The following is a 25,906-nucleotide window of genomic DNA, read 5'->3' on the forward strand; positions in this document are numbered from 1 at the left end:
TTGGATTAAAAGCCGGTTTTTAATCCAAAAACCGGTTCAAAAACACGTATTTTTTCATCTAAAACCTAAACTGATAACCGGATAAACTCGAGTTGTACCTAATTTGAAAGGTCGTACCTTTAGCTTTCTAGTGATGTACAGTTTAAAGTAATCGGTTCACTAAAACCGGTTTTGTTAACGATAAATTCAAATTTTACGGTTACAATTAAATTTCAGATCAAATATATCCGGTTCTAACGGAGATATCGGCTTGCAAATAACATTGACGGATAGATAGAAGTGTTAGCTACACAATGCAATTAGTAATTTTGAACCTTTACATCGAGCGTTTTTGGATTAAAAGCCGGTTTTGTAAAAAAACCGGTTCAAAAACACGTATTTTTTCATCTAAAACCTAAACTGATAACCGAATAAACTCGAGTTGTACCTCATTTGAAAGGTCGTACCTTTAGCTTTCTAGTGATGTACATTTTAAAGTAATCGGTTCACTAAAACCGGTTTTATTAACGATAAATTCAAATTTTACGGTTACAATTAAATTTCAGATCAAATATATCCGGTTCTAACGGAGATATCGGCTTGCAAATGACTTTGGCGGATAGGTAGAAGTGTTAGCTACACAATGCAATTAGTAATATTGTACCTTTACATCGAGCGTTTTTGGGTTAAAAGCCGGTTTTGTCAAAAAAACAGGTTCAAAAACACGTATTTTTCATCTAAAACCTAAATTGATAACCGGATAAAAGTTGTACCTCATTTGAAAGGTCGTACCTTTAGCTTTCTAGTGATGTATATTTTAAAGTAATCGGTTCACTAAAACCGGTTTTATTAACGATTATTTGCTTACACTTTAGGCTCGAATAACCGGTTAACCGGTTGCGACCGCCAACCGGTTACTTTTTATTTCGATGTCAAATTTAATTCTCTATCGACCCAAAAAAAAAAATTTTTACGAGGTATAGCTAAACTAGAGTTGCTCCAAATAAATAATATTTTTAGGTTTTCAAATACGCACAATAGAAAAATTCAATAATTATTAAAAAAATATTTCTTTATTACATCTGGTTATTATTTAATTGTAAGTTATGAATTCTGGAAACAAAAAAATATAGGAGCAACTCTAGTTTAGCTATACCTCGTAAAAAAATTTTTTTTTGGGTCGATAGAGAATTAAATTAAAATATTAAAATATTTGAAAACCTAAAAATATTATTTATTTTACTATTTCGAATCAAAGGAAAATACACAATAAACAAAAAACACTTAATATTTTACGATTTTATATGGTAATTTTTTAGTACAGTGCCTCTTTGGACATCCAAATAATGTTTCGTTTCGTTAAAAAGTTAATTACATTAAAATTCTGTATCAATGACAGAAATACGTCTTTAAAGTCTTTCATAAAAATCTCATAAAAAAACTAACTTAATATAATTATTAAGTATCATTTATCGAAGTGCATAAAGAGAGCGATCAACTGAAAACGCACACAAACACAAATCCTCTCTGCCCATCCCTGTTTTATGTTGAATTGTCTGTGTATTTTATAATGCTCTGAAAGTTTAGCTTCTTTGTTATGAATTTTTGAATATTGTATGTTATCATTGCTAATCTTGCCCTCAGGCAATAAAGTTGAACAACGGAAGAAAACCGCTGTGTTTTATTACCAATAAAATAAAGTGTGCACGATACTGGACGTTACCGTCTGTCTCGACAACACTTTGAAAGGAAAAGACATTAAAGGCCTTGGACGTTGACCGTCTGGAGTTTTCTAAAACTAGAATTAAGGATCTGTGGACGAACTCCCCAGTCCTTCAATCTAAATTTTCTTATACAAGGCAAATGTATACGAGTATCTAATAAATTTTCTCCAAGTCGTCGAAAAATATTTACTTATTTTGATCATATGGGCGTTTGTAATATAGTTTAATTAAACATTTCAAATATTAGCCTACATATACTTTTGTGGTAGGTGAACGTTTGCTTTAATGGTTTTTTCTTTTCTGAAAAAAGTGCTTTGCCGTCATTTTGTCTGTACAGAATGCGCATTTTTAAAATGTTACCAGCAACCTAAAAAAATGCTATCATTTCAGCGGACAGAAAAGAATTCAAAGAAGGAAACAGGGCAATCGCAGCACTCTCGTTTGTTGGCAGTGCTAAAAATGCCCGTAATTTGCCGCTATGCGTGGCACTATTTTCACAACAGAATTCGATGCCTTTTCGCACCTTTGCCTGTTTTTTTTTTAGAAAAGAAACTAAAAAGTACATTTTCCGGTCAAAATGCAAAAAAAGTGCGCATTTTTCATAAGAAAAGAAAACGCCATAAGTGTACTAGAAACCAGGGCTGCCAGTAAAATTTCAAGAAAAATCGTAACTTTTTTCGATAAAAATCGTCATATTCGGCACTTGCATTTTAAAAATCGTGAAAAATATGAATATGGACACTAAAGTTCATAGGTGCACACAAAAAAATTTCACGAAAATTTTTCCAATTAAAATTTTAATTGAGTTTTAAAAAATATTCAATTAAAAATTTAATTGATTCAACAAATTTTTTAATTGAAACAAAAATCAATCACAAAAATAATAGTATCAATTAATTTTTAATTGGACCAATTAACTTTTTAATTGACCTTCAATTAATTTTTTAATTGATACTATCATTTCTGTGACATTTCAATTAAAAATTAATTGGATCAATTAATTTCGTGATTGAATCAGAAAATGTAGTGTTGTTTATAAAGGTTTAAAACAAGTTTAAAAATCGTAAAAAAATCGGAAATTAAATTGCCGATTTAATAAAATTAAACATATTTTTGGGGTAAACACAAAACATAAGTATTTATTTCACATACAAAACAGATAATTAATGTACACAACTATGCATATAAAATAAAATATAAAGAAATCCGTTTTGTATGCAAATAACATTAACATATTAAAAAAATTATTTTCTAGTTAAACAAAAATATTTCGTAATTTTTGTATAAAAAATTTATTTTTCTAAAATATTGTTATTAATTGAGTAACATTTATATTTAAAAATTAATTATTTTGAAACTCAAGAAAAAGTCCGGTGTTTTCAAAACCAAGTGATTTTTTATGGTGTTTCCGATAGATTTGTCTATATGTGGTTATTTGTTTATACTGTACTAGAATTTTATCATAATTAGTAAAATTTTATTTTGCACATTCTGAGTAAATCATTATCAATTTTGGTATTAAAACAACTTGAGTTATTTCATTTTAGGTTATTTTTGGAACAGAATATTCCTTCCAATGAATTATTCTCCAGCTATCATCTAATTTTAGTTTTTTGCTTAAAAATTTCTACGTTTGCTCTGGAGTGTGGAAGAATCATTAATATTTGAGTGTGGTAGAATCATGAAATTTTTGACAAAACTCGAAAATCCAAAGTACTCCATGTTTTGTTTTCAATTTTTTCCCAAAAATTTTTCAAATTTATTTTAATATTTTCAAAAATTTCTTCAAAATGTAAAAACATTAACTCCCTAAATTATGTGTCTAATGAACGGAGTTAATATAGTTAAAAATCGGAAAAAATCGGAATTGTCCATTTTGTGAGTAAAAAATCGTCAAAATGCCGAAAATTGGCAAAATTGGCAGTCCTGCTGGCAACACTTATATCAGTGGTAAAATAAGAGAATGGGTTCAGTCTCACCCACATATATTAATCCAATTAATGTTTTCAATTCTCTTACAGACTATTACAGATACACCAAATCAGTTTTAAATAAAACCCATGCATACATACATATATGAAATAGGGAGAGTATGCTATAGTATTGTAGTTTGATATTCATTAGCTTCCCTGTTGGGAGAGTAGTTGCCGACATTATTGTTTGGGTTTGGCTTTGACACGATTAGCTGGTGTTTCTTAGGTTTTCAAACAAAGAAGATGAGAAAACAGCTGTAATATTTACATACGAATGGAGAAACATATGTACAATAGGGCGTATAATTATGTCAGTTATTTTATCTGAAATATGGTCATATTGCCTTCTATTGGGATAGGTAAGTTTAGCAATAATGTAATTATCTATTTCTTTAAATCTGAAAAATGTCATACATAGATTAGGTATGGTGGATGTATGTATCTACACACAGAGAAGAAACATGTTTGCCAAGATCATATTCGAGATAATAACGAATTATAAAATTGGAGCTGTATTCTGTGTCGAAAATATTTCATTTTCAACGCAAAAGCAAAAATAAACACTAAAGTGGTTTGCATTCCCAATTTTTGATCCGGAAGTAGTGCAAATTTTTTTTATTAAACATTTTCCTAAAAAAAATATATTTTTATGTTATACATCGTTTTTATATTGTTTTTTTTTTTTTGCTTATATTTTTGTGTAAATATATTTCAACAAAAAATTAAAAAAAATCGTAATTTGAAAAACTTACATGGAAGTGAAAAAGTCGAACGGCACAGGTTCAAATCCCAGTGGGGATGATTTTTATACCCACCAGAATGGTGACGGGGGTTATAATAAGTTTGTCATTCCGTTTGTAACTCATCGAAATATCGATTTCCAACTATATAAAGTATATATATTCTTGATCAGGGAGAAATAACCATGACGATATAACCATGTCCGTCTGTCTCTTGTAATCACTCTACAGCCTTCAATAATGGAGCTATCGTCCTGAAATATGCCACAGATTCGTTTTTTGTTTGCAGGCAGGTCAAGTTCGAAGATGGGCTATATCGGTCCAAGTTTTCATATAGTCCCCATATAAAACGGCCTCCCGATTTGTGGTCTTGGGTTTATAAAAACCGTAGTTTTTATCCAATTTGCCTGAAATTTGAAATCTAGAGGTATTTTAGGACCATAAAAATGTGTGGAATGGGGCGTATAGGTCCATCTTTTGGTATAGCCCCCATATAGACCGATATCCCGATTTTACGTCTTGGGCTTCTAGAAACTGTATTTACTTTCCGATTTGCCTGGAATTTGAAATCTAAAGGTATTCTAGGACCATAAAAAGGTGTGCCGAAAATGGTGCATATCGGTCCATATTTTGGTATAGCCCCCACATAGACCGATCTCCCGATTTTACTTCTTGGGCTTCTAGAAACTGTATTTACTTTCCGATTTGCCTGAAATTTGAAATCTAAAGGTATTCTAGGACCATAAAAAGGTGTGCCGAAAATCGTGCCTATCGGTCCATCTTTTGGTATCGCCCCTATATAGACCGATCTCCCGATTTTACTTCTTGGGCTTCTAGAACTGTATTTACCATCCGATTTGCCTGAAATTAAAAATCTAGATGTATTTTAGGACCATAAATTTGGAGTATAGGTCCATGTTTTGGTATAGTCCCCATATAGACCGATCTCCCGATTTTACTTCTTGGGCTTCTAAAACCGTATTATCAATCTGATTTACCTGAAATTTAAAATCTATAGGTATTTTGGTACCAAAAGTTGGTGTAGCGCACATGGCGCATATTGGTCCATCTTTTGGAATAGCCCCCATATAGACCGATCTCCCGACTTTATGTCTTGGGCTTCTAAAGTCCGTAGTTTTTATCCAATTTGCCTGAAATTGGAACTCTAGAGGTATTTTAGGACCATCATGCTGAAAATGGTGCTTATCGGTCCATGTTTGGGTATAGCCCCCATATAGACTTATCTCTCGACTATATTTCTTGGGCTTCTAGAATTCGTAGTTTTTACCCAATTTGTCCGAAATTGGAATTCTAGAGGTATTTGAGGACCATGAAGTGGTTTGTCGAAAATAGTGAGTATTGGTCCATGTTTTGGTATAGCCCCTATATAGACTTATCTCTCGACTATATTTCTTGGGTTTTTACCCAATTTGTCTGAAATTGGAATTCTAGAGGTATTTGAGGACCATTAAGTGGTTTGTCGAAAATAGTGAGTATTGGTCCATGTTTTGGTATAGCCCCTATATAGACATACCTCACGAATTTATTTCCAGGACTTCTAGAATCCGGCTGACCACAAATAGGTCAACCGAATATGGTGTGTGTCGAACTATGTTTTGGCTCGACACACGCCATAGACCGATCTCCCGATTTAACTCCTTGGGCTTCTAGAAACCGTAGTTTTTATCCGATTTGCTCGAAAATGTAATTATACTGGTATTGTACACCATCAAAAATCTGTATCGCATTTATTTTTACCGGTCCATTTGGTAAGGCATCGATATAGACCGATTTCTCTTCTTGACGGTACACCCAAAGGAAAAATATTTTTCCTCCGGAATGACATTTTAGACAAACGAAATTCCCCTTTCGTATAAAGTATTTTCGTTTAGAACAAATAATACGAATTTTTGATAAGCGATTCAACGATTGTCTCTAAAATTTGTGTCAAAAGGAAACTTTGCTTGTCTAAAATTTCGTTCCTTAGAAAAGAAAACTCTTCTTTCAGTATATAGCAGGCGCACTGCTCATGAAAATTGCTTGAAACTGGAAGTACAATTTCCACATTTTACTACTCGCAATCATTTAAATAATGGCGGTAAAAATCTACAGATTTTTGATTAATACCACAAAAAGTTACCTTGTGCAAGATTTGAGTAAGATCAGTTAAGAAATGAGGCCTGTATGGTCAAACATAAGGTTATTAAGGGCGAATTTTTCAAAATCGGGTGATACATATATGGGAGCTATATCTACATCTGAACCGATTTCGATGAAATTTTGCACATATAATTAGTACTATAGAGGACTGGATCTAGCCAACTTTCAGTAAGATCGGTTAATAAATAAGGGTTCTATGGCCAAATTTGGGAAAATCGGGCTATACATATATATGGGAGCTATATATAAATCTGAACCGATTTCGATGATTTTTTGCACATATAGTTAGTGCTATAGAAAACTACATTTAGCCAAATTTGGGTAAGATCGGTTAATAAATAAGGGTTTTATGGCCAAATTTAGAAAAATCGGGCGGTACATATATATGGGAGCTATAGCTAAATCTGAACCGATTTCGATGATTTTTTGCACATGTAGTTAGTGCTATAGAAGATTATATTTAGCCAACTTTGAGTAAGATCGGTTGATAAATAAAGGTTTTGTGGCCAAATTTGGTAAAATCGGGCGATACATATATATGAGAGCTATATCTAAATCTGAACCGATTTGGATGAAATTTTGCAAACATGAAAGGCGATGGAAAAGATTACCTTTTGCAAAATTTGGTGACGATCCGTTTGAAAAAAAGCGCAACGTGACCCCATTTGTCGAAATCGGGCGATACATATATATGGGAGCTATATCTAAATTTGATCCGATTTCTTCCAAATTCAATAGCGTTTGTCCTTGTGCCCAGAAACCTCCCTGTACCAAATTTCAAAATCGGTTAATAATTGCGACCGGAATCCTGTGAACAACAAATACATGGACAGACGGACGGACGGACACCCTGACCACTATGTGTTTTAGGGTATAAAAATTGAATAATTTCTTCTTCAATGTTTGTATTACAGAAAAAGGTGCTAAGAACTAAAAAATGTCGTGGAAGTGAGAAAGATGTGGAGGAATATACAATTAGGCAGAAACAAAATTTTGAGCATTCAGGTCGAAAACCTATGTTGTTAGCACCTATATTACCTGTTTATTTTCATAATTCATTATGATTGTAAATATATAAATAAATAAATAAAATTTTGAGCACAATATTGTTTGGGAGAATTTTTTAAGCATATAATATTTTTGGGTGCAAAATACTTCCAAACATATTATATGTTCACAAAATAACATATTGTTTTTTGGAAGACAACATTATTGAATTTGGATGCAAAAATACAAAATGTTTGGAACTTAGACTACCCAAACATATATTGTTTAGACCAATATGCTTTCAAACATATTATATATTGGAAGAGATCAAACATATAAATGTTTGGGCAATACCCAAAAATGTATATGCTTGAAGTAAAATATGTTTGGGAGTATATGTTACAGAAGCGATTTTTTATGAAGGTGTACACACAATTTTTTTCTGATTCAATCACGAAATTATTTGAAACCAAATGGTATTATCAATCACATTTTCAATTGGGCATAAAAAATTAATTGATTTCATTTGTAAATATCAATTAATTTTTTAATTGATTACTACAACAAACATGTTCCAATTTCACCGTCCAATAATAACATTTTGCTCTTGAAACATGTTTGGAGTGATCATATTCCTTCTCTGGGTGTACTGACATGTGCCTAATTTCAAGCAGATCGGAAGAAATTTGCTTCTCCAGGAAGATTAGGAAGCCAAATCTGGGTATATGGGATCTAGACCAAATCAAATCGATCGATTTATAAGGAGGTTATATATATATATATATATATATATATATATATATATATATATATATATATATATATATATATATATATATATATATATATATATATATATATATATATATATATATATATATATATATATATATATATATATATATATATATATATATATATATATATATATATATATATATATATATATATATATATATATATATATATATAAAGAACCAAATGTAGTAAAACCAATGTTTCAATGTTATTGGGTATATACCGTTTATATGGGGACTGACATATACCGATATGCCCCGAGCCTATATCTGGTTTTGTTCGACTAGAATATGCATATATTCTTTAACTATTTCGATATGTTACAAACGAAATGACAAATTTAGAGTCTTATGATGGAGGTATTAAAAGCGATTAGTATTTTTAGGAACAAATATTTGACTAAAATGGGTCTCAAATATTTGCCAAATGTAACAGTACCATTATTTTCATCTTTTCTTATATGACACACTATAACTACACGGATGAAAAAGACTGTTTTTCATATGTTTGGCTATAAACATTATATGTTTGGAACACAAATTTTTAAACACAATATTTTTGAGTGCAAGCATATAATGTTCATAAACTAGCATAACATGTTTGGGACATATATGTTAATATGTTAGAACATATTATGTTTGGGACATAAAATGTTTTTAAATATAATAGCTTGGATGCAAACATATATTAATTTAGAAATAGCCTATAAACATATATGTGTTTAGTAGCTTGGAGCGCTATTTAACAGGGAGCGATATTGAATTAAGTTGGTGGTTGTTGCTTGTTATTACAAAATTAACATTTTATTTTTCCTTGGGCAATTGATCAGCTACTTCTTTGATCCTTACAAACTGTGTGGTCCGCTGTTCGAATCCCCGTCCGGCAAAAGGTAAAATTAAAATAAAAAAAAATCATAAAATTGAATAATTTCTCCTACAATGTTTGTATTACAGAAAAAGGTGCTAAGAACTAAAAAATCTCGTGGAAGTGAGAAAGATGTGGGGGAATATACAATTGGGCAGAAACAAAATTTTGAGCACAGGTCGAAAACCTATGTTGTTAGCACCTATATTACCTGTTTATTTTCATAATTCATTATGATTGTAAATATATAAATAAATAAATAAAATTTTGAGCACAATATTTTTGGGCGCAAAATGCTTCCAAACATATTATATGTTCACATAATAACATATTGTTTTTTGGAAGACAACATTATTGAATTTGGATGCAAAAATACAAAATGTTTGGAAATTGACTACCCAAAAATATATTGTTTAGACCAATATGCTTTCAAACATATTATATATTGGAAGAGATCACACATATAAATGTTTGGGCAATAGCCAAAAATGTATATGCTTGAAGCAAAATATGTTTGGGAGTATATGTTACAGAAGCGATTTTTTGTGAGCGTGTATATTCCTCCTAAGCATTATTACGATAAAAGAAGTTAATTGTCTTCAAGTCTATATAATGACCACAATTCACAATTTTACCATAGTCTCAAGTCAAACGTCCCATCACATTTTATTCGAAATTTCAATTCACAGAACACTGCGATACACCCTATATTGATTTGATAATGATTTCTTCAACAACAAAAATATACAAATATACCACTTATATCACCCATCCCGGGGGTATATTTGACGGAAGGGGACTTCAAGAAATCGTCTTAGTTCAATATTAAATTCGCTCATTTTGTGGTCAGCAAAGAGGAATATGTAAAGTAATTAACGATGGTAGTATACAAAGTGTGGAAAAAATATGGCACAATTATTGAAGATAAACGGGGATAAAAATCACAAATACAGCCAGGATATAATATACACGCAAAAAATATTTTTTCCTCCCAAACTATATTTTAGACAAATAAATATCGTTTCCCATTTGCTTTTCGCTGTGAGGAAGTTTGTTTGGAAGGAAAGTATATACTTTTTGCGATAAACATTGAATCATTTACAGGATCTGGCTAATTACATCTTCCCTCACATCTTTCTCACTTCCATGAGGTATTTTAGTTCTTAGAACCATTTTCACCATTTTAATACAAACAATGTAGAAAAAAATATTCGATTTTAAATTTTACCTTTCGCCTGGACTGGGATACGTAGCTGTTATTGCCATCAACAGACAGTTATCGCTATAACCATTAAGCAGTTATATTTATAAAGCATAGTTTTCGGCGCCCACGAGTTGATGCGATGAGCCACCGTAGTGCAATGGTTAGCATTAGAGGTCTGGACAATTCCAGTTGTAAATGCAGAGTACACGTGTACTTGCTACATGAGTACATCTATTTGAAAGAGTCGCAAAGCTATTGGTACACATTTTGATGAACACCAAAAGCCACGAGTAACTTCTTGTTGCTACTCTGATGTCTTCACTACCAACAAACACATATTCCTCTTTCTCTCTTATTGAAGTGTACTCAGAGTGATCACGTCGAGTATGTTGCGAGAACAAAACTTCATAGAGTACTCCATGTACCAAGTGCAGTTTCAGAAATACAAAAAAACAGTTAATCTCCATAATATATGTTTTGGTTTATTATAAAGAACGGCAAACGTTAAGGTAAGTGTGTGACATACATAAATATATGAAATATGTGATATACATACATATCTATGATTAATAATAATGGAAAGTTTTGCTTCGCACATAACTGAGAAATACTTGTGGTACCACGTGAAGTAAAGAGAATCCATGTTGTACTTTTTCTCAAGTACTTACATTTTTATTGTTCCTTTTTTTCGGAACACATATTGCTTCGGATAAGTACTTGGTGGTATTTGACAAGCAAGTGTTCTCTTCACTTCACTACTTGCGCTCTGAGAGAAAGACAATGTATGTACTATATTCGACAGCGAATTGCATACATGTAGTGAAAAGTTATTCGATGCAGACCTCTAGTTAGCATGCCCGCCTTGCATATACAAGGTCGTGGGTTCGATTCCTGTTTCGACCGAACACCAAAAAGTTTTTGAACGGTGGATTTCAAAACTTCTCTAAGTGGTTTCACTGCAATGTGGAACGCCTTTCGGACTCGGCTATAAAAAGGAGGTCCCTTGTCATTGAGCTTAACATGGAATCGGGCAGCACTCAGTGATAGGAGAGAAGTTCACCAATGTGGTATCACAATGGACTGAATAGTCTATGTGAGCCTGATACATCGGGCTGTCACCTAACCTAACCTGATGTGAAGAAACTTCATTTCACAGAAACATATATTTAGTTAAGCCCTGAGGCCCAATGGTTAACATGCCCGCCTTGCATACAAAGGTTCGTGGGTTCAATCCCTGCTTCGACTGAACACTAACAAGTTTTTTACGTATATATATATATAAGTATAAAAGAACATAAGAGTAAATTAAAAAGCAATTTCAAATTTCTACTTAACAAAACAAAAAATATGAATACAAAAACAAATTAAGAAGCTAATTCATATTGCTTTTGTACTCAACAAAATATTTTAAGGATTTTCTATTATATCAAGGCATCCAAAGTTTCATCAGATATACGCGATCCTATCTTATTGGAGATGAAAAGCATCTCTCACAGTCGACGCTGGTCTAAGGGTCGTTTATACTGAACGAAGACACCAATTTATTAATAAATAAAGATTTTTTTCGGGATCCCGAAAAATCCCCTGATTCAAAACAAAAAACCCCGGGATTCAGGATAAATCCCACGATTTCGGCACGGGATTAATCTCAAGTGACATCCCTAGCTTGATATAAACAAAATAGATTGTGTTTTTCGATCAAAAATTATTTTTTTTTTATTGCAGAAAGTAAACTTTTGTACACCCAAAAAAAGTGAAATTTTAACTAAAATAGTTTTCTAATTGCAACATGTTATAAATAAGTTAATACTTTTTGTCAAAAATAATTATTTTTTTTTTCTATTGTTTAAGAAAATTTCATATGTTGAAAGAAAAAATTGGATTTAAAAATTGTTAAAATGTCTTTCGCCCTGTACGAAGTTCAAGATAAATACAATTTTAGTAAAATTTACTCATTTTAGAGCCTTGTGAACTCAATTTAAGCAAACTTCTGCCATTTTAGGGAAATATGAACAACTTTATTTGTAGTAAAATTGTGCACTATATTTGTATACAACTTTTTTGTCTTATTTTTGGTTCACCTCATTAAAGTTAGCAAAAAATTATTCAAATAAGGAATATTTACTCATATTGTGCAAAATTTAACTAAAATCAACTAATCTCCATGAACTAAAATAAAGTTCGGCTGGCATTAGAGCCCATTTTTTCTGGGTGTAGCAAAAAAAAATTTTTTTTTTTTTGATGACAAAAGATTGAAATTTCAAAGAAATTAAAAAAAAAACTCTAACAAAAGAAGAACATTTTCAAAACGTGTTTCTCTTTGCGTGTAGATTAATTAAATACGCCTCAAACTAAAGATGGAACACTATCATCTCGCCACTTGCAATACAGTTTAGATATAATTTTCTTTAATAAACTTGTAATTTATATCACGATGGATTGATATTTTTCAGTGTAAACTAATACAATTCCGATTCAGACCATCACATTTCTCTAAATAACCATACTACTCCCCCTATTAAAAAATGGCAAAAGAGAAAATAAGAAAATAAATAAAGCTATGAGTGTATGACAGACAGTAAATGAGAGTGTATTGTTGTTGTTATTGAAATTGACTTTATTCTTCGCGTTAAAGCAACCAACACAAAAGGTCCGAATGAACATGTACAAAAATTGTGTGCTTTTAGTTTATTTCTGTTGGTCGTCGCGGCGTCGTCATATCTAAGTTTAACAACATAGTAGAAGCAAACGAAATAAGTTTCCCGTCCTCAAATCGCCATTCCTTCCATCAACAAAAAATATTCATGAATATTTAAAAACGAAAATACAAAATATTAAAAGTTATTTTTATTCAAACAAAATTATGCCAAGTGTTTGTTGTTAATATGTGTATAAAAATTAAAATAAGTTCAAATAACTACATTGTACATAGATATATTTGAAGAACAAAACAAAATTGATTGTGATATTTTTCTATAACAGTCTTTATCCCGCCTTTTGTTTATGAAATAAGTAGAACAAATATTTATACAATATAAAATAAAAAAAAATATATATATATATATATTTATTAAAATAAGTTCCATTTTGAAATTTGGTACAACAGTAGAGAAACCTGTTTTGATTGTTACCACCAATCTTCATATCAGCACACAGCAGTACCATAAAAAAAATTAAAACCACCTAAAAACCGAATTCGAAATACTGCGATTATTAACAGAAGCTGATCTAGTAGCGCGGTTTCTTGTTCTTTGTCTAAAGTGAAATTGTTTGTTTAAGGTTTAACCGTAATATAAATACATCTATGATAATAGTGCTCAAGTGATATTCAACCAAATATTGATGAAATAGTAGCCTGTTGCCTGTAATCACGATATCAACCATCGAGATATCGGCAATCTACGCCAATAACAAAAACAAGTATCTTTTATTATTCGCCTCACAAAACCAGAAACAAAATTAAGATGCCTCGGGTACGTCCATATTTATCGCACTAGAGTTCTATGCATACAATCATAATTGCCCCGGCTATTAAGCCGTTAAATCATTTATATGTGTTGGAGATCGTAAGACATCATCATGATCGACACAGTACTCATTTCATTGAATATTAGAAACAAAGAAAAGTTTTTGGAAATACAGGCGCATATTTATACAGAAACAATGAGCTAATGTACTAATGTAGGGCCATCTAAGCGTATCTTCATATAATTTATATACAGTTGAACGCGGTTATAACGAACACGAAGGTGCCGGAATTTTTAGTTCGTTATATCCAACTACAGACTCATTAATCTGAATTGATATCAATCATACGCATGATTACAATGACCTCCAAGGGACCAAGCAAATCAATTGAAATATCCGACCCTAGTTATAAGTAACTTTGATCATTTCATATGTTTATTTTTTAATACCCTGTACCATTGGATTGGTTGATTGGTTTATTATAATTCCCAGCAAAACAAGAGCTTCCAAAAAAGTAGTTTGGATCCCCAATCTGTAATCCGGAAGTAGTGCAAACTTGAATCATCTCAAATGAATTTTACATAGGCTTGTCATAGGACGAACTACTCCGTTTTTTGATCCTTTGCATTGCTTTACATGTTGTGCCTTGGAAGTTCATTTGGTTGAAGAAATTTAAAAAACTAAAAAAACAAAATTGTTTTCCATTTCACACAAATCACAAATTGGGGATACAAACCACTTTTTGTGGAAGCTCTTTTTTTGCTGCATATGTTTGCAACACCCGCAAGAAGACGAGACTGACACATGATGACTTTGTCAATAATGCTCGGGGCCGTCCCCAGAGCAGAGAATGAAGCCGCCGAGTCGCGCCGCCGATTTCAGTCGCCGCCGACCATTTTTTGCCAGTCGACGCCGCCGCCGAATATGTCGACTCATCTCGACTCAAATTTAGACGCCAAGTAATCAAAAATATCGATTTAAATCAGAAAAATGTTTATTAAATTGTCGTATTTTTTCCAAAATTTTGAACACAACCAATCATATTTAATCTGCTATAATAATTTAGCAAAAATTTAGCTCAGAAAATTTGAACGAAAAGTAAATTTGTTTGTAAGATAGGTTGTACAACTAATCTCATTACCATTCGATTAACTTCAAATTGATTTTATAATGGATAATTGTCCGCCGCCGAGTGAACAAATTTATATCGGCTCAGCCGTCAAGCCGCCGCCGCCGGAGGCAAAAATTTAGTGTCCGCCGCCGCCGACAAAAATGGGTCGGCTTCATTCTCTGCCCCAGAGTCGATTCTAGCCAACACAATGTCTAGGTCGTTGGTTTAGTCTAAAGGTGAGTATTAAGTTCGAGTTTAGCCGCTAAAGTGAAAACTAAATCAGTAAAAAAGTCATAAAATTATACATATTTGTTGCAAATTTTTTTATAACTTGATGGGGAATAGCCCAAAGCAAATTTTCACAAAGTTTGTATTCCTTAAAATGAATTATATTCGCTTGGACGGTTCGATCATGTCTCATATTCGTGCTCAGAATTTGTTGATTTAAGATCGCTGTTGATATTTTACAATATTTTTAAGACACAAAGTCCTCTTTTTATTAATTTATGCTTTATATTTTCATATAATATTGTAATGTCCGTTAGAGTAGTATATTGTAATTCGTTCAATTGGCCTTTTAAAGGCTTTGAATTGCTTATGCGCTTTACAGATTATCAGTTTTTCCGAACGGCAGTGCTCGTGCCGAACATATCCCATATATTGTGCACATTATAAGTTAAGTCCGAAGGCATAATCGATACTGCTGCATGTTTATAAGATCGATCACACATTTACCGATTATTTAGTCATCGCCGACAAGTCGTATAGATCCGACACACTGTAAGATTCTTTACAAACACCGACATTCCGTCCGGAATAACTGATAGTCTGTAAAGCGCACTAAATAAATGAAAAAAAAGTAATCGTGAAAGAATTACGATTTTAGCGGCTAAACTCGAACTTAATACCCACCTTAACCGTCGAAAACAATTATGTTTTTTTGGGTCAGAATAGAAACGTATTGATTCTAGAAGAAATCGGTTCAGATATAGCCTTTCAGACTATAAGTTTATCCGAACGGAATGTATGTGTTTGTGAAGAATCTTACAGTGTGGCCAATCGCTAGGATTTGTCGGCAATGACTAAATAATCGATAAATGTGTTATAGATTCCATTAATAAGCCGCAGTATCGATAACGAATTCTAACATTACTTAAGGCCGGTACTATGTTCGATTTTCACTGCGAAATCCAATAAAAAACCAAAAAAAATCGAAAAACGCGAATTTTTTCCATTTGTGGTACTTTGTTTTTTTTTTTTCGAGTTGAAAAACTGACGTTTATAGCATGGCACCATTTGCAATGTGAATTAATAAATAATCTATTTAGTAAAACTATTTGTGTGGGTTTATAACGCAAACACGGATTATATTTTTGTTCCGAAAATATACAAAGGATCAAAGGAGTAGTAGAAAAATAAAATTTTAATTTTGTAATAGCAAGCAGCAACCACCAAATACACAGGCACTCACATATGTATTAAATAAAATATGTATTGAAAAATATAAATAAAATATTGGTTTGATATAGTGAAGCTTATTTTTTAGATTTGTATTATATTTTTGAATAACAAAATTATTTTCTAAAATAAATAAATGCACATTCTTCTTCTTTTTCAAATAAAGGGCTATGAGTTTGTATGCGTGTTTGGGTGCAATAACTTCATCGCTCCCTGTTACTTTCATAAACACCGCTTTATGTGCGAAATAATTATTTCTATAAAAAATTTTCGCAAGAATGAACATAGTGCCTGCCTTTAAACATAAACAAAAACAATAAAGATGGACGAAAAGTTATGAGTGAATCCATTTTTTAATAAAAAATGGAAGAAAGAATAAAAATTCCAAGCAGAATTATGCGTCTTACAGACTATAAGTTTTTCAGGACGGAATGTCTGTTTTTGTAAAGAATCTTATGCACTTTACAGACTATCAGTTATTCCGGACGGAATGTCGGTGTTTGTAAAGAATCTTATAGTGTGTCGGATCGATACGACTTGTCGGCGATGACTAAATAATCGGTAAATGTGTTATCGATCCCGTAAACATGCAGCAGTATCGATTATGCCTTCGGACTTAACTTATATTATGCACAATATATGGGATATGTTCGACGCGAGCACTGTCGTCCGGAATAACTGATAATCTGTAAAGCGCATTACACTGTGTCCAATGTGTTATTGATCCCATAAACATGCAGCAGTATCAATTATGCCTTCGGACTTAACTTATAATGTGGCCAATATATGGGATATGTTCGACACGACCACTGTCATCCGGATAAACTTATAGTCTGCAAGGCGCATTAGCAATCCATCATTACCCAATAAACACAAACGTTTGAAAAATACTAAAATTCAATAATTTTTCAAACATTTTTTCAAAGGATTAGGGTAATATTCAAGTTGAGAAATTGTTGAGAAAATCGTGTTCTCAACAAAAAACAGACATTACCCTCAACAGTAAAATTCAACACAATAGCAATAATTTCTCAATTGTAATCCTCAAATTGAAATGCATCGCTACTCAATAATTTCTCAAACAGTTTTCAATGTGAGAAAAATAAAAAATTACCATTGTTGCGAATACTTTCAAACCACAATTTGTATGAAAGTCAATCCTAGTTCTAACTGAAAGTCAATACTAAATTTCTAGGGATTTTGTAAATTTTATTATTTTTTTCGTTAACAAATATAATAATCTTATAAATAACATTAATAATATATAAAAATAATATAATACCAATCAAAATGTAGTTATCTTATTAAACGTATTAATAAATAAAACTATGAATACAACTTTAAATATCTTAAACATTTTTACATGTATAATTCCATTTCCTCCATAATGTTGGTGTCATTAATATGCTGGCAATTTGAAATAATTACTATCGAGGAACTTGCTGGCTTGTGTGTTAGAATAGATTCCAGCAAGAGGAAATCACAAAATATCAAACTGATGACGGGATGTAAATTGATGTAATGCACATTTTCATCCAGAAGTTCTTGATATAGGAATTGTTGCACTGTGGTTTAATTGATTGCACTTTGTAAGTTTTCTGAAAACTTTTCTTTGTTGTTCCCTTCATCGGTTTTTCATCGGCCAACATCTTCCAAGAATATACCATCCAATGATTTTAGTTTTCTGCAAAACAATCGAGTTTTGTGATTTCCATTATGTTTTCATTTCACTTTTTATTTTGACTTACCAATTTGTATTTCTTCCAATTGACCACGTACTTCGTGATTTCCTCAAGAACGTTGGTGTTACAAAATTGTTGTTATTAAAATACTGGCAATTTTCAGGAACTTGATGTCCAGATAATTGGAATAAATTTCCAGCAATTTCAATTCACAAAATAACAAATTAAACCGATGATGCGATATAAATTAAACTATATCACATCGATAGTTTAATTTATATCGCATCATCGGTTTAATTTTTATTTTGTGAATTGCGAATTATCATCCAGTAGTTGTTGATATGGAAAAGCATAAATACCAAGTTTTTTTGGTTGCACTTTGATTTATGGAAACTTTCTCTTCTCGATAAACCACTACCATTTTTCATCGGCCAGCCTCTTAATGTGTCCAAGAATCAGCATCCAAATATTTTAGTTGTCTGCAAAGAGGTTTGAGTTTAGTGACTTCCTTAAAGTTTTCATTTCGTGTTTTAGTTTTACTTACCAATTATTGTAAGCAATTTCAATTGATTATTAAAAAATTTCCACATTTTTTTATTTCTTCCACGAACTTTGTTGTCCAAAGTAGTATTGAAAACCATGTGGTTTTTTCGTTGCATTTCAGGGTAGTGTTTTGTCAAAGTTTTCTCCAATTATCTTCAACACATTTTCAAAGTTTTCGTCAACATTATGCCAAATTGGTTGTAATTCGCAGACAATTTGAAGATGAGCTTTTTCAAGTCAAGTTGAATTTATATTGAAAATGATATTTACCCTCAAACTGAAGAGGTGTTGCATTTGAAAAACGCTCATCCTGTGTTTATTGGGTAATTTCATTGCTTGTTTTAATGATGAAACTATTTTTTTTTCCTTAACTTATGGTGTGACCAACATCTGGGATATGTTCGACACGTGTACTGTCGTCCGGATAAACATAAGCTCTAATTTTTTGGGTTTCTTGAAATAATTTAGAAGAAGTTATTTACTACTAACAAAAGGTTGAGTTAAAGGCCGGTACTCTGTTCGGTTTTCGCGTTGAAACTCCATACAAAATTAAAAAATGCGAAAAACTAGCGAAATTTTTCCATTTGTGGTACTTTGTTTTTTCGAGTTGAAAAACTGACGTTTATAGCATGGCGCCATTTGCAATGTGAATTAAGAAATAATTTATTTATTAAAAATATTTGTGTGGGTTTATAACACAAACACGGATTATATTTTTGTTCCGAAACTATACAAAGGATCAAAGGAGCAGCAGATCAATTGCCCAAGGAAAATAAAATATTAATTTTGTAATAACAAACAGCAACCACCAACTTAATTCAATATCGCTCCCTGTAAAATAGCGCTCCAAGTTACCTAAATAAACAACGTTTTCTATGTGCGAAATAATGGTTTCTATAAAATTTTTTCGCAAGAATGAACATAGTACCGGCCTTAAAGGCCGGTACTATGTTCATTCTTGCGAAAAATTTTTATGGAAACCATTATTTCGCACATAGAAAGCGGCGTTTTTTTAGGTAGCTTGGAGCGCTGTTTTACAGGGAGCGATATTGGATTAAGTTGGTGGTTGTTGCGTGTTTTTAGAAAATAACATTTTATTTTTCCTTGGGCAATTGATCTGCTATTCCTTTGATCCTTTGTATAGTTTCGGAACAAAAATATGGTCCGTGTTTGATTTATAAACCCGCACAAATAGTTTTTAATAAATAAATTATTTCTTAATTCACATTGCAAATGGCGCCGTGCTATAAACGTCAGTTTTTCAACACGAAAAAACATAGTATCACAAATGGAAAAAATTTCGCAAATTTTTCGCATTTTTTGGTTTTGTATGGAGTTTCAACGCGAAAACCGAACAGAGTACCGGCCTTAAGGTTGGGTTACATGTCCTGCGTTAAACCGTGCGTTGATGGAAGGGTTGTTTTTTTTCGGTTTGAAGCACTCTTCAAAATGCAATATAACTCAACCTTTACATACCATACGAGCAAGCGTGGTGCAATGGTTAGCATGCCCGCCTTGTATATACAAGGTCGTGGGTTCGATTCCTGCTTCGACCGAACACCAAAAAGTTTTTCAGCGGTGGATTATCCCACCTCAGTAATGCTGGTGACATTTCTGAGGGGTTTAAAGCTTCTCTAAGTGGTTTCACTGCAATGTGGATCGCCATTCAGACTCGGCTATAAAAAGGAGGTCCCTTGTCATTGAGCTTAACATGGAATCGAGCAGCACTCAGTGATAAGAAAGAAGTTCACCAATGTGGTATCACAATGGACTGAATAGCCTAAGTGAGCTTGATACATCGGGCTGCCACCTAACCTAACCATACGTTAATGCGTCCGTTGATTGAAGAGTTGAATTTTCTCTTTGAAAGCAACAGTTTTTTTAGAGTGCTTCAAACTGAAAAATATCAACGCACGGATTAACGCATGATATGTAAATCAGTCTAAAATATCGGAATATATCACTAACTATTATGATGTTAAAGAATGTTTTCATTTTTATATAGTGCCACTTTATACTGCGTTCACATTATCCCACTTTGTGCTTGCAGGCTTATAGCCAGGGCCAGGGATCCGGGGCGGTCCATTTTTTTCGCTCCGCTCCGCTCCGCTCCCGCTCCGGAGAAAAAAAAATCGCTCCGCTCCACGCTCCGCTCCGAGAAAAAGAAATCGCTCCGCTCCGCTCAACGCTCCGCTCCTCTTCGAGAAAAATCGGGCGGTACATATATATGGGAGCTATAGCTAAATCTGGGAAAATCGGGCGATACATATATATGAGAGCTATATCCAAATCTGAACCGATTTGGATGAAATTTTGCAGACTTGAAGGGCGATGAAAAAGATTACCTTTTGCCAAATTTGGCGACGATCCGTTTGAAAAAAAGCACAGCGTGACCCCATTTGTCGAAATCGGGCGATACATATATATGGGAGCTATATCTAAATTTGATCCGATTTCTTCCAAATTCAATAGAGTTCGTCGTTGTGCCCAAAAACTCCCTGTACCAAATTTCATCAAAATCGGTTAATAATTGCCACCGGAATCCTGTGAACAACAAATACATGGACAGACGGACGGACGGACGGACACCAAGCACTAGATCGACTCAGGAGGTAATTCTGAGTCGATCGGTATATATTTTATGGGGTCTAAAATCAATATTTCTGGTAGGCACATTTTTTTGGCAGATCAAACTTATTATACCCTAACCACTATGTGGTTTAGGGTATAATGACTTTAAAACAATGTGTTGAAACATTTTATTAATTTTGAAGATTTTTTCAGAATATTAAATCCATTTTGACTTCATTAAAACGAAATTTTCATTCATGTTAGGAGACACATTTTTATGTCGAATCACTTAGCTATAAGGACAAACAGACTTCATTGAAAAGTTTAGAGACTTTTAGACAAGGAAAAAAACTTTATATCAGAGAAATACGTCTTCTATTCTAAGCAAAATTCGTATTCGTATTTTAAGCATGTGAAATATTTGGCCTCCCGACAATATTCTTTGCGGTGCCACATCTACTATTTAATATGTGATAGAAACCAAATTTATGAAAATGGACCAAAATGGACCAAATTCTGTTTGGTCCGACCATCGGACCAAATTTAAAAATTAGAAATCTTTTGGACCAATTTTGGTCCGATCGGACCAAAACGGCAACGCTGATTGGAATTGAAAGTCTATACACAGAGTAGAAGTAACTACTCTCCGGAAGTTTTTTTTTTTGTTTTGCAACAGACGTAGAGAAAAGGTTTTGTAATATTTGATGATTTGACTTAAAAATGGGTATTTTTTTGATAAAATTTTTTGAAAAAATTTATAGGCTAAGGTCAATTTGACTTTAATAATTCAGAAAAATTCTTTAAATTTAATGAAATTGTCTTTGTTGTCTTTTTGCATATTGACTACAAAGCAAAAAATCGTTCAAATATAGGACATGTTTTTCAAAACTTTATTTTAAAGAAGTTTTTTACTTCAAACATAGCATAATTTCTACTGGAAGTCGAGTCCTAATTTGGAAAATAAAGTTGCCGTTAACTCGTTTTTAAAGGACTTTGATAGCATATGAAGAAAAAAAAGCCGAGAAAGCGAAAAATTAAAATTTGCTTCCTAGAAGCAAGTACACAAAACCGAAATTTAAAAGAGAATTGTGTTTTAAAAGTGTCCTTGCTTGTATTCTCCGCTTCTTTGGCTCGGAATCAATACCAACATTTTTAAAGTAAAGACAAAATCTTTGGAACCGAGTATGCTTTTTTTCAGTGTATGTTTGCAACAACCTCCATCGAAATCAGTCCGTGGTATACCTTCGAATATTCTTACTCAGATCTAGTGTTACCTAATTTCGCTTTTTTCCCCTTTATTGTAAAAATACATTTTCGAACAGCGTTTTTAAGAAATGTTCGTTCTCAAAAAAAGTGGATAAATGTATATGCGCACATTTTTCAACCAAAATTGAAACTATCCATAATTTTAATTAAATTTTCGAGAACTAATATCAGAAATAAGAGAATGCTAGGGTATAGTACAATAGTAAAGCAAATATGAATGTCCTTACACTGAAAAAACGCATGCCCGGTTCCAAAGATTTTGTCTTTACTTTAACAGTTTGGGTATTAATTCCGAGCCAAAGAAGCGGAGAATACCAGCAAGGATACTTTAAAGACGCAATTCTCTTTTACATTTGGGGGTTATGTACTTGCTTCTAGGAAGCAAATATTAATTTTTAATTTTTTTTTTTTAGATTTTTTTCGTCAGTTGTTATCAAAATCCTTTAAAAACGATTTAACGACAATTTTATTTTCCATATTAAGACTCGACTTCCAGTAGAAATTATGCTATGTTTCAAGTAAAAAGCGTCTTTAATATAAAGTGTTGAAAAACTTGTCTTGTTTTTTAACGATTTTTTGCTTTGTAGGCAAGATGCAAAAAGGAAACAAATTTAAATACAATTTTATTAATTTTAAAGAATTTTTCTTAATTATTAAAGTCACGTTGACCTTACCTCAAAAATTTTATCTTTCATGTTATGATACACATTTTTAAGTAAAACCACTTTATTATAAGGACATTACAACTTCATTCAAAAGTTTATTGACTTTTGGACAAGGAAAAAAACTTTATTTTAGAGAAATGCGTCTTCCATGTTAAGCAAATTTTTCAAAAATTTATTCTTATTCTAAGGACATGAAATCTTTGACTTCACGACAATATTTTTTTCAGTGTAGAAAACTAAAAAATTAAATATAAATAAGATCGTTTAATTGCATTTATTTGGCGTTCATTACAAACATCTTTGTAGTAATACGGGATGAAATTGATCGAAAGTACTGTTGTTACTTTTACAACACATACTAGAGATATATTTTGACATTTGCCGTTTTTGAAAACAATTACTAAAAAAACACTTTGTGTTTTCCCCAATGTACGTACGTACAAAAATACATATCGCACATTTTAAACGTTTACTCACACTACGCTAAGTAGTGTCCGATGGTCGAACCAAATGGAATATAGTTGATTTTGGCCCATTTTCGTCAAATCGCTAATTTTTTAAAAATTTTTATAGAAATACAATTTTGACAAATTTTTCTGTAGAAATAAAATTTTGGACAATACTTTCTGTAGAAATACATTTTTAACAAAATTTTCTTTAGAAATGAAATGTTGCTAAAATTTTTTACAGAAATAAACTTTAAAAAAATTTGTATAAATACAAAATAATGCAAAAATTTTGTACAGGAAGAAAAGTTTGTAAAAATTTCATATAGAAATACAATTTTGACAACATTTTTTTAAAAATAAAATTTTGACAAAATTTTCTATAGGAATAAAATTTTAACAACATAATTTTCAATGGAAATAAAATGTTGACAAAATTTTCTATAGAAATAAAATTTTGATTAAAATTTCTATAGAAATAAAATGTTGACAAAATTTTCTACAGAAATAAAATTTTTAAGCAATACTTATCATAGTTTCGGCTATAGGTCGATTAAAAACATAGGATTGATGTTTTTATTTAAGTTTTATTTCCAATATTTCGGTTGACTTCGTCAACCAGCTTCACACTCTGTTTTACACACACCAGAATAAATCCTGGAAAACGGTTTTGTCGAAGTCAACCGAAATATTGGAAATAAAACTTAAATAAAAACATCAATCCTATGTTTTTTAATCGACCTATATCCGAAACTATTGCTTAAAAATAAAATAAAAAAGTCAACGATAATCAATCAGTCAATCAATTTTTCTATAAAAATAAATAGATATAAGAATTTTAAATATAAATAAAAAGTTGAAAAATGTTTCTATCTAAGTAAAATTTTAGAAAAAATTTAACTATTAAATGATATAAATTTAATATGGAAAAACGGTCCGCTGGTACGAATTTTGGTCCAATTTTGGAAAAATGTTGGTCCAAAATAAAAATTAATTGTGGTAACGCGGCTTGTAGCATTGTTTAAAGGACCCTTGAAACTTTTTATTTTGCCTATAGTACATAGTCAGTAAAGCAAAATCAACGCCGTAACGAATGAAAGCAAAACAAAAACAATTATTACAGCATTAAAGGGGGATTAAAAAATCTCAAGTTATCCTCACTTTTGTTTAACGTAGAAGCTCTATTGGAATTAATTAAAAAGTCTCAATGTTTATTGATATAAAAATGGTCGTCTCCTAAGAATAATTAAAAATTTAGAACAATAATTTTGCAATAGAGAATATAGGGTATGTGGATTTGTGATTCAATAAATCTGTTTTGTAAAATGAATAGAAAAATATAAATTTAGAAAGTTTTTGCATACACACATATTGCCCACGATTGATTCTCCCTGGAAGGTTATTGCTATTAATTATTAAATTTTTATATCTTACCTCGACCATAAGAGAACACAGGGGATTTGACAACCCAATTGCCGGTCATTTTAGTGATGGCGTGAAAGCTACTGACTGCTGGTGATGTGTGTTCATACTCGGACACACATTCATGATTCCAATATAGCGGTGGATAATATATCGATTGATTATTTTAACACCACCTCATCAAACGTCCAATATCAATCGCCAATCATTTAAGTGACAATAATTTTACTTTGTATGTATGTACTTCGATCGTTATGGGGTTTTTAGGTCTCATTTGCCACCATATGCAACCCCATCATTGTGCCACAAATTGAAATATTGAAGGACCACTTAAGTAGTTCTTCTAAAAATGAGCATTGCTGATGGTTAAATTTTTCATCTTCTTCAAAGCTATATGTGTTGATTTATGTATTCTATCCCCCATGAACACATCATTATTGCAGTGTTTTTCTATCAGTTTGAGCATATCCTTCGTCGTGTAAAGACTAAGACTAAAAAATTTAAATTTTCTTTGGTTTCCAGGTCCATTTTGCCAATAGCAGTCCTACACGAGTGCCTGCAGTGGTACCGACACACATGTACGATATACCAGATCATTCACCACAATTTAGTAAGTATTTAAAATTAATGTTTACAACGCATTGTTAATTTTTTATTGTTTATCTCTTTTTTTTTCCATTTGCCGATTTATGTCTCTAAATATACCTCAGAGATAGAATTCCTCATGACCACTATTTAATCAAAACATTTTAGCGCCACGTAGTCAAAAAAATAAATCTTCAATATCAAATCATTTTAAATCCCCTTCCTTATTCTATTTAACGACTGTCCTTGAATTCTTCTAA

The 25,906-nt window shown here is 31.9% G+C and overlaps 1 protein-coding gene and 2 long non-coding RNA genes across 4 annotated transcripts in view; 2 read left to right on the top strand and 1 right to left on the bottom strand.

Moving 5' to 3' along the window:
- The window catches only part of LOC142234868 (motile sperm domain-containing protein 2-like), a 68,015-nt gene that overhangs the window by 36,833 nt on the left and 5,276 nt on the right, over positions 1-25,906 (top strand). The window contains exon 4 of the mRNA XM_075306076.1: positions 25,584-25,671. Within this exon, the coding sequence (XP_075162191.1) occupies positions 25,584-25,671 (88 nt within the window). The remainder of the gene's footprint in view (positions 1-25,583; positions 25,672-25,906) is intronic.
- On the top strand, positions 3,432-4,323 carry LOC142234873 (uncharacterized). The gene is made up of 3 exons (XR_012721731.1): positions 3,432-3,653; positions 3,725-4,035; positions 4,095-4,323. It is a non-coding gene; the product is annotated as an uncharacterized LOC142234873 (long non-coding RNA).
- LOC142234870 (uncharacterized) lies at positions 17,655-19,498 on the bottom strand. Of its 2 annotated transcripts, XR_012721728.1 has the most exons (4): positions 18,962-19,498; positions 18,693-18,844; positions 18,215-18,627; positions 17,655-18,150 (listed from the first exon to the last, which is right to left on the bottom strand). It is a non-coding gene; the product is annotated as an uncharacterized LOC142234870 (long non-coding RNA). The 2 variants fall into 2 exon arrangements; XR_012721727.1 differs by having other exon boundaries at positions 18,693-19,498.

The sequence above is a fragment of the Haematobia irritans genome, chromosome 4 (genome assembly GCF_050003625.1).
Source record: "Haematobia irritans isolate KBUSLIRL chromosome 4, ASM5000362v1, whole genome shotgun sequence".
In the NCBI taxonomy this organism is placed as follows: domain Eukaryota; kingdom Metazoa; phylum Arthropoda; class Insecta; order Diptera; family Muscidae; genus Haematobia; species Haematobia irritans.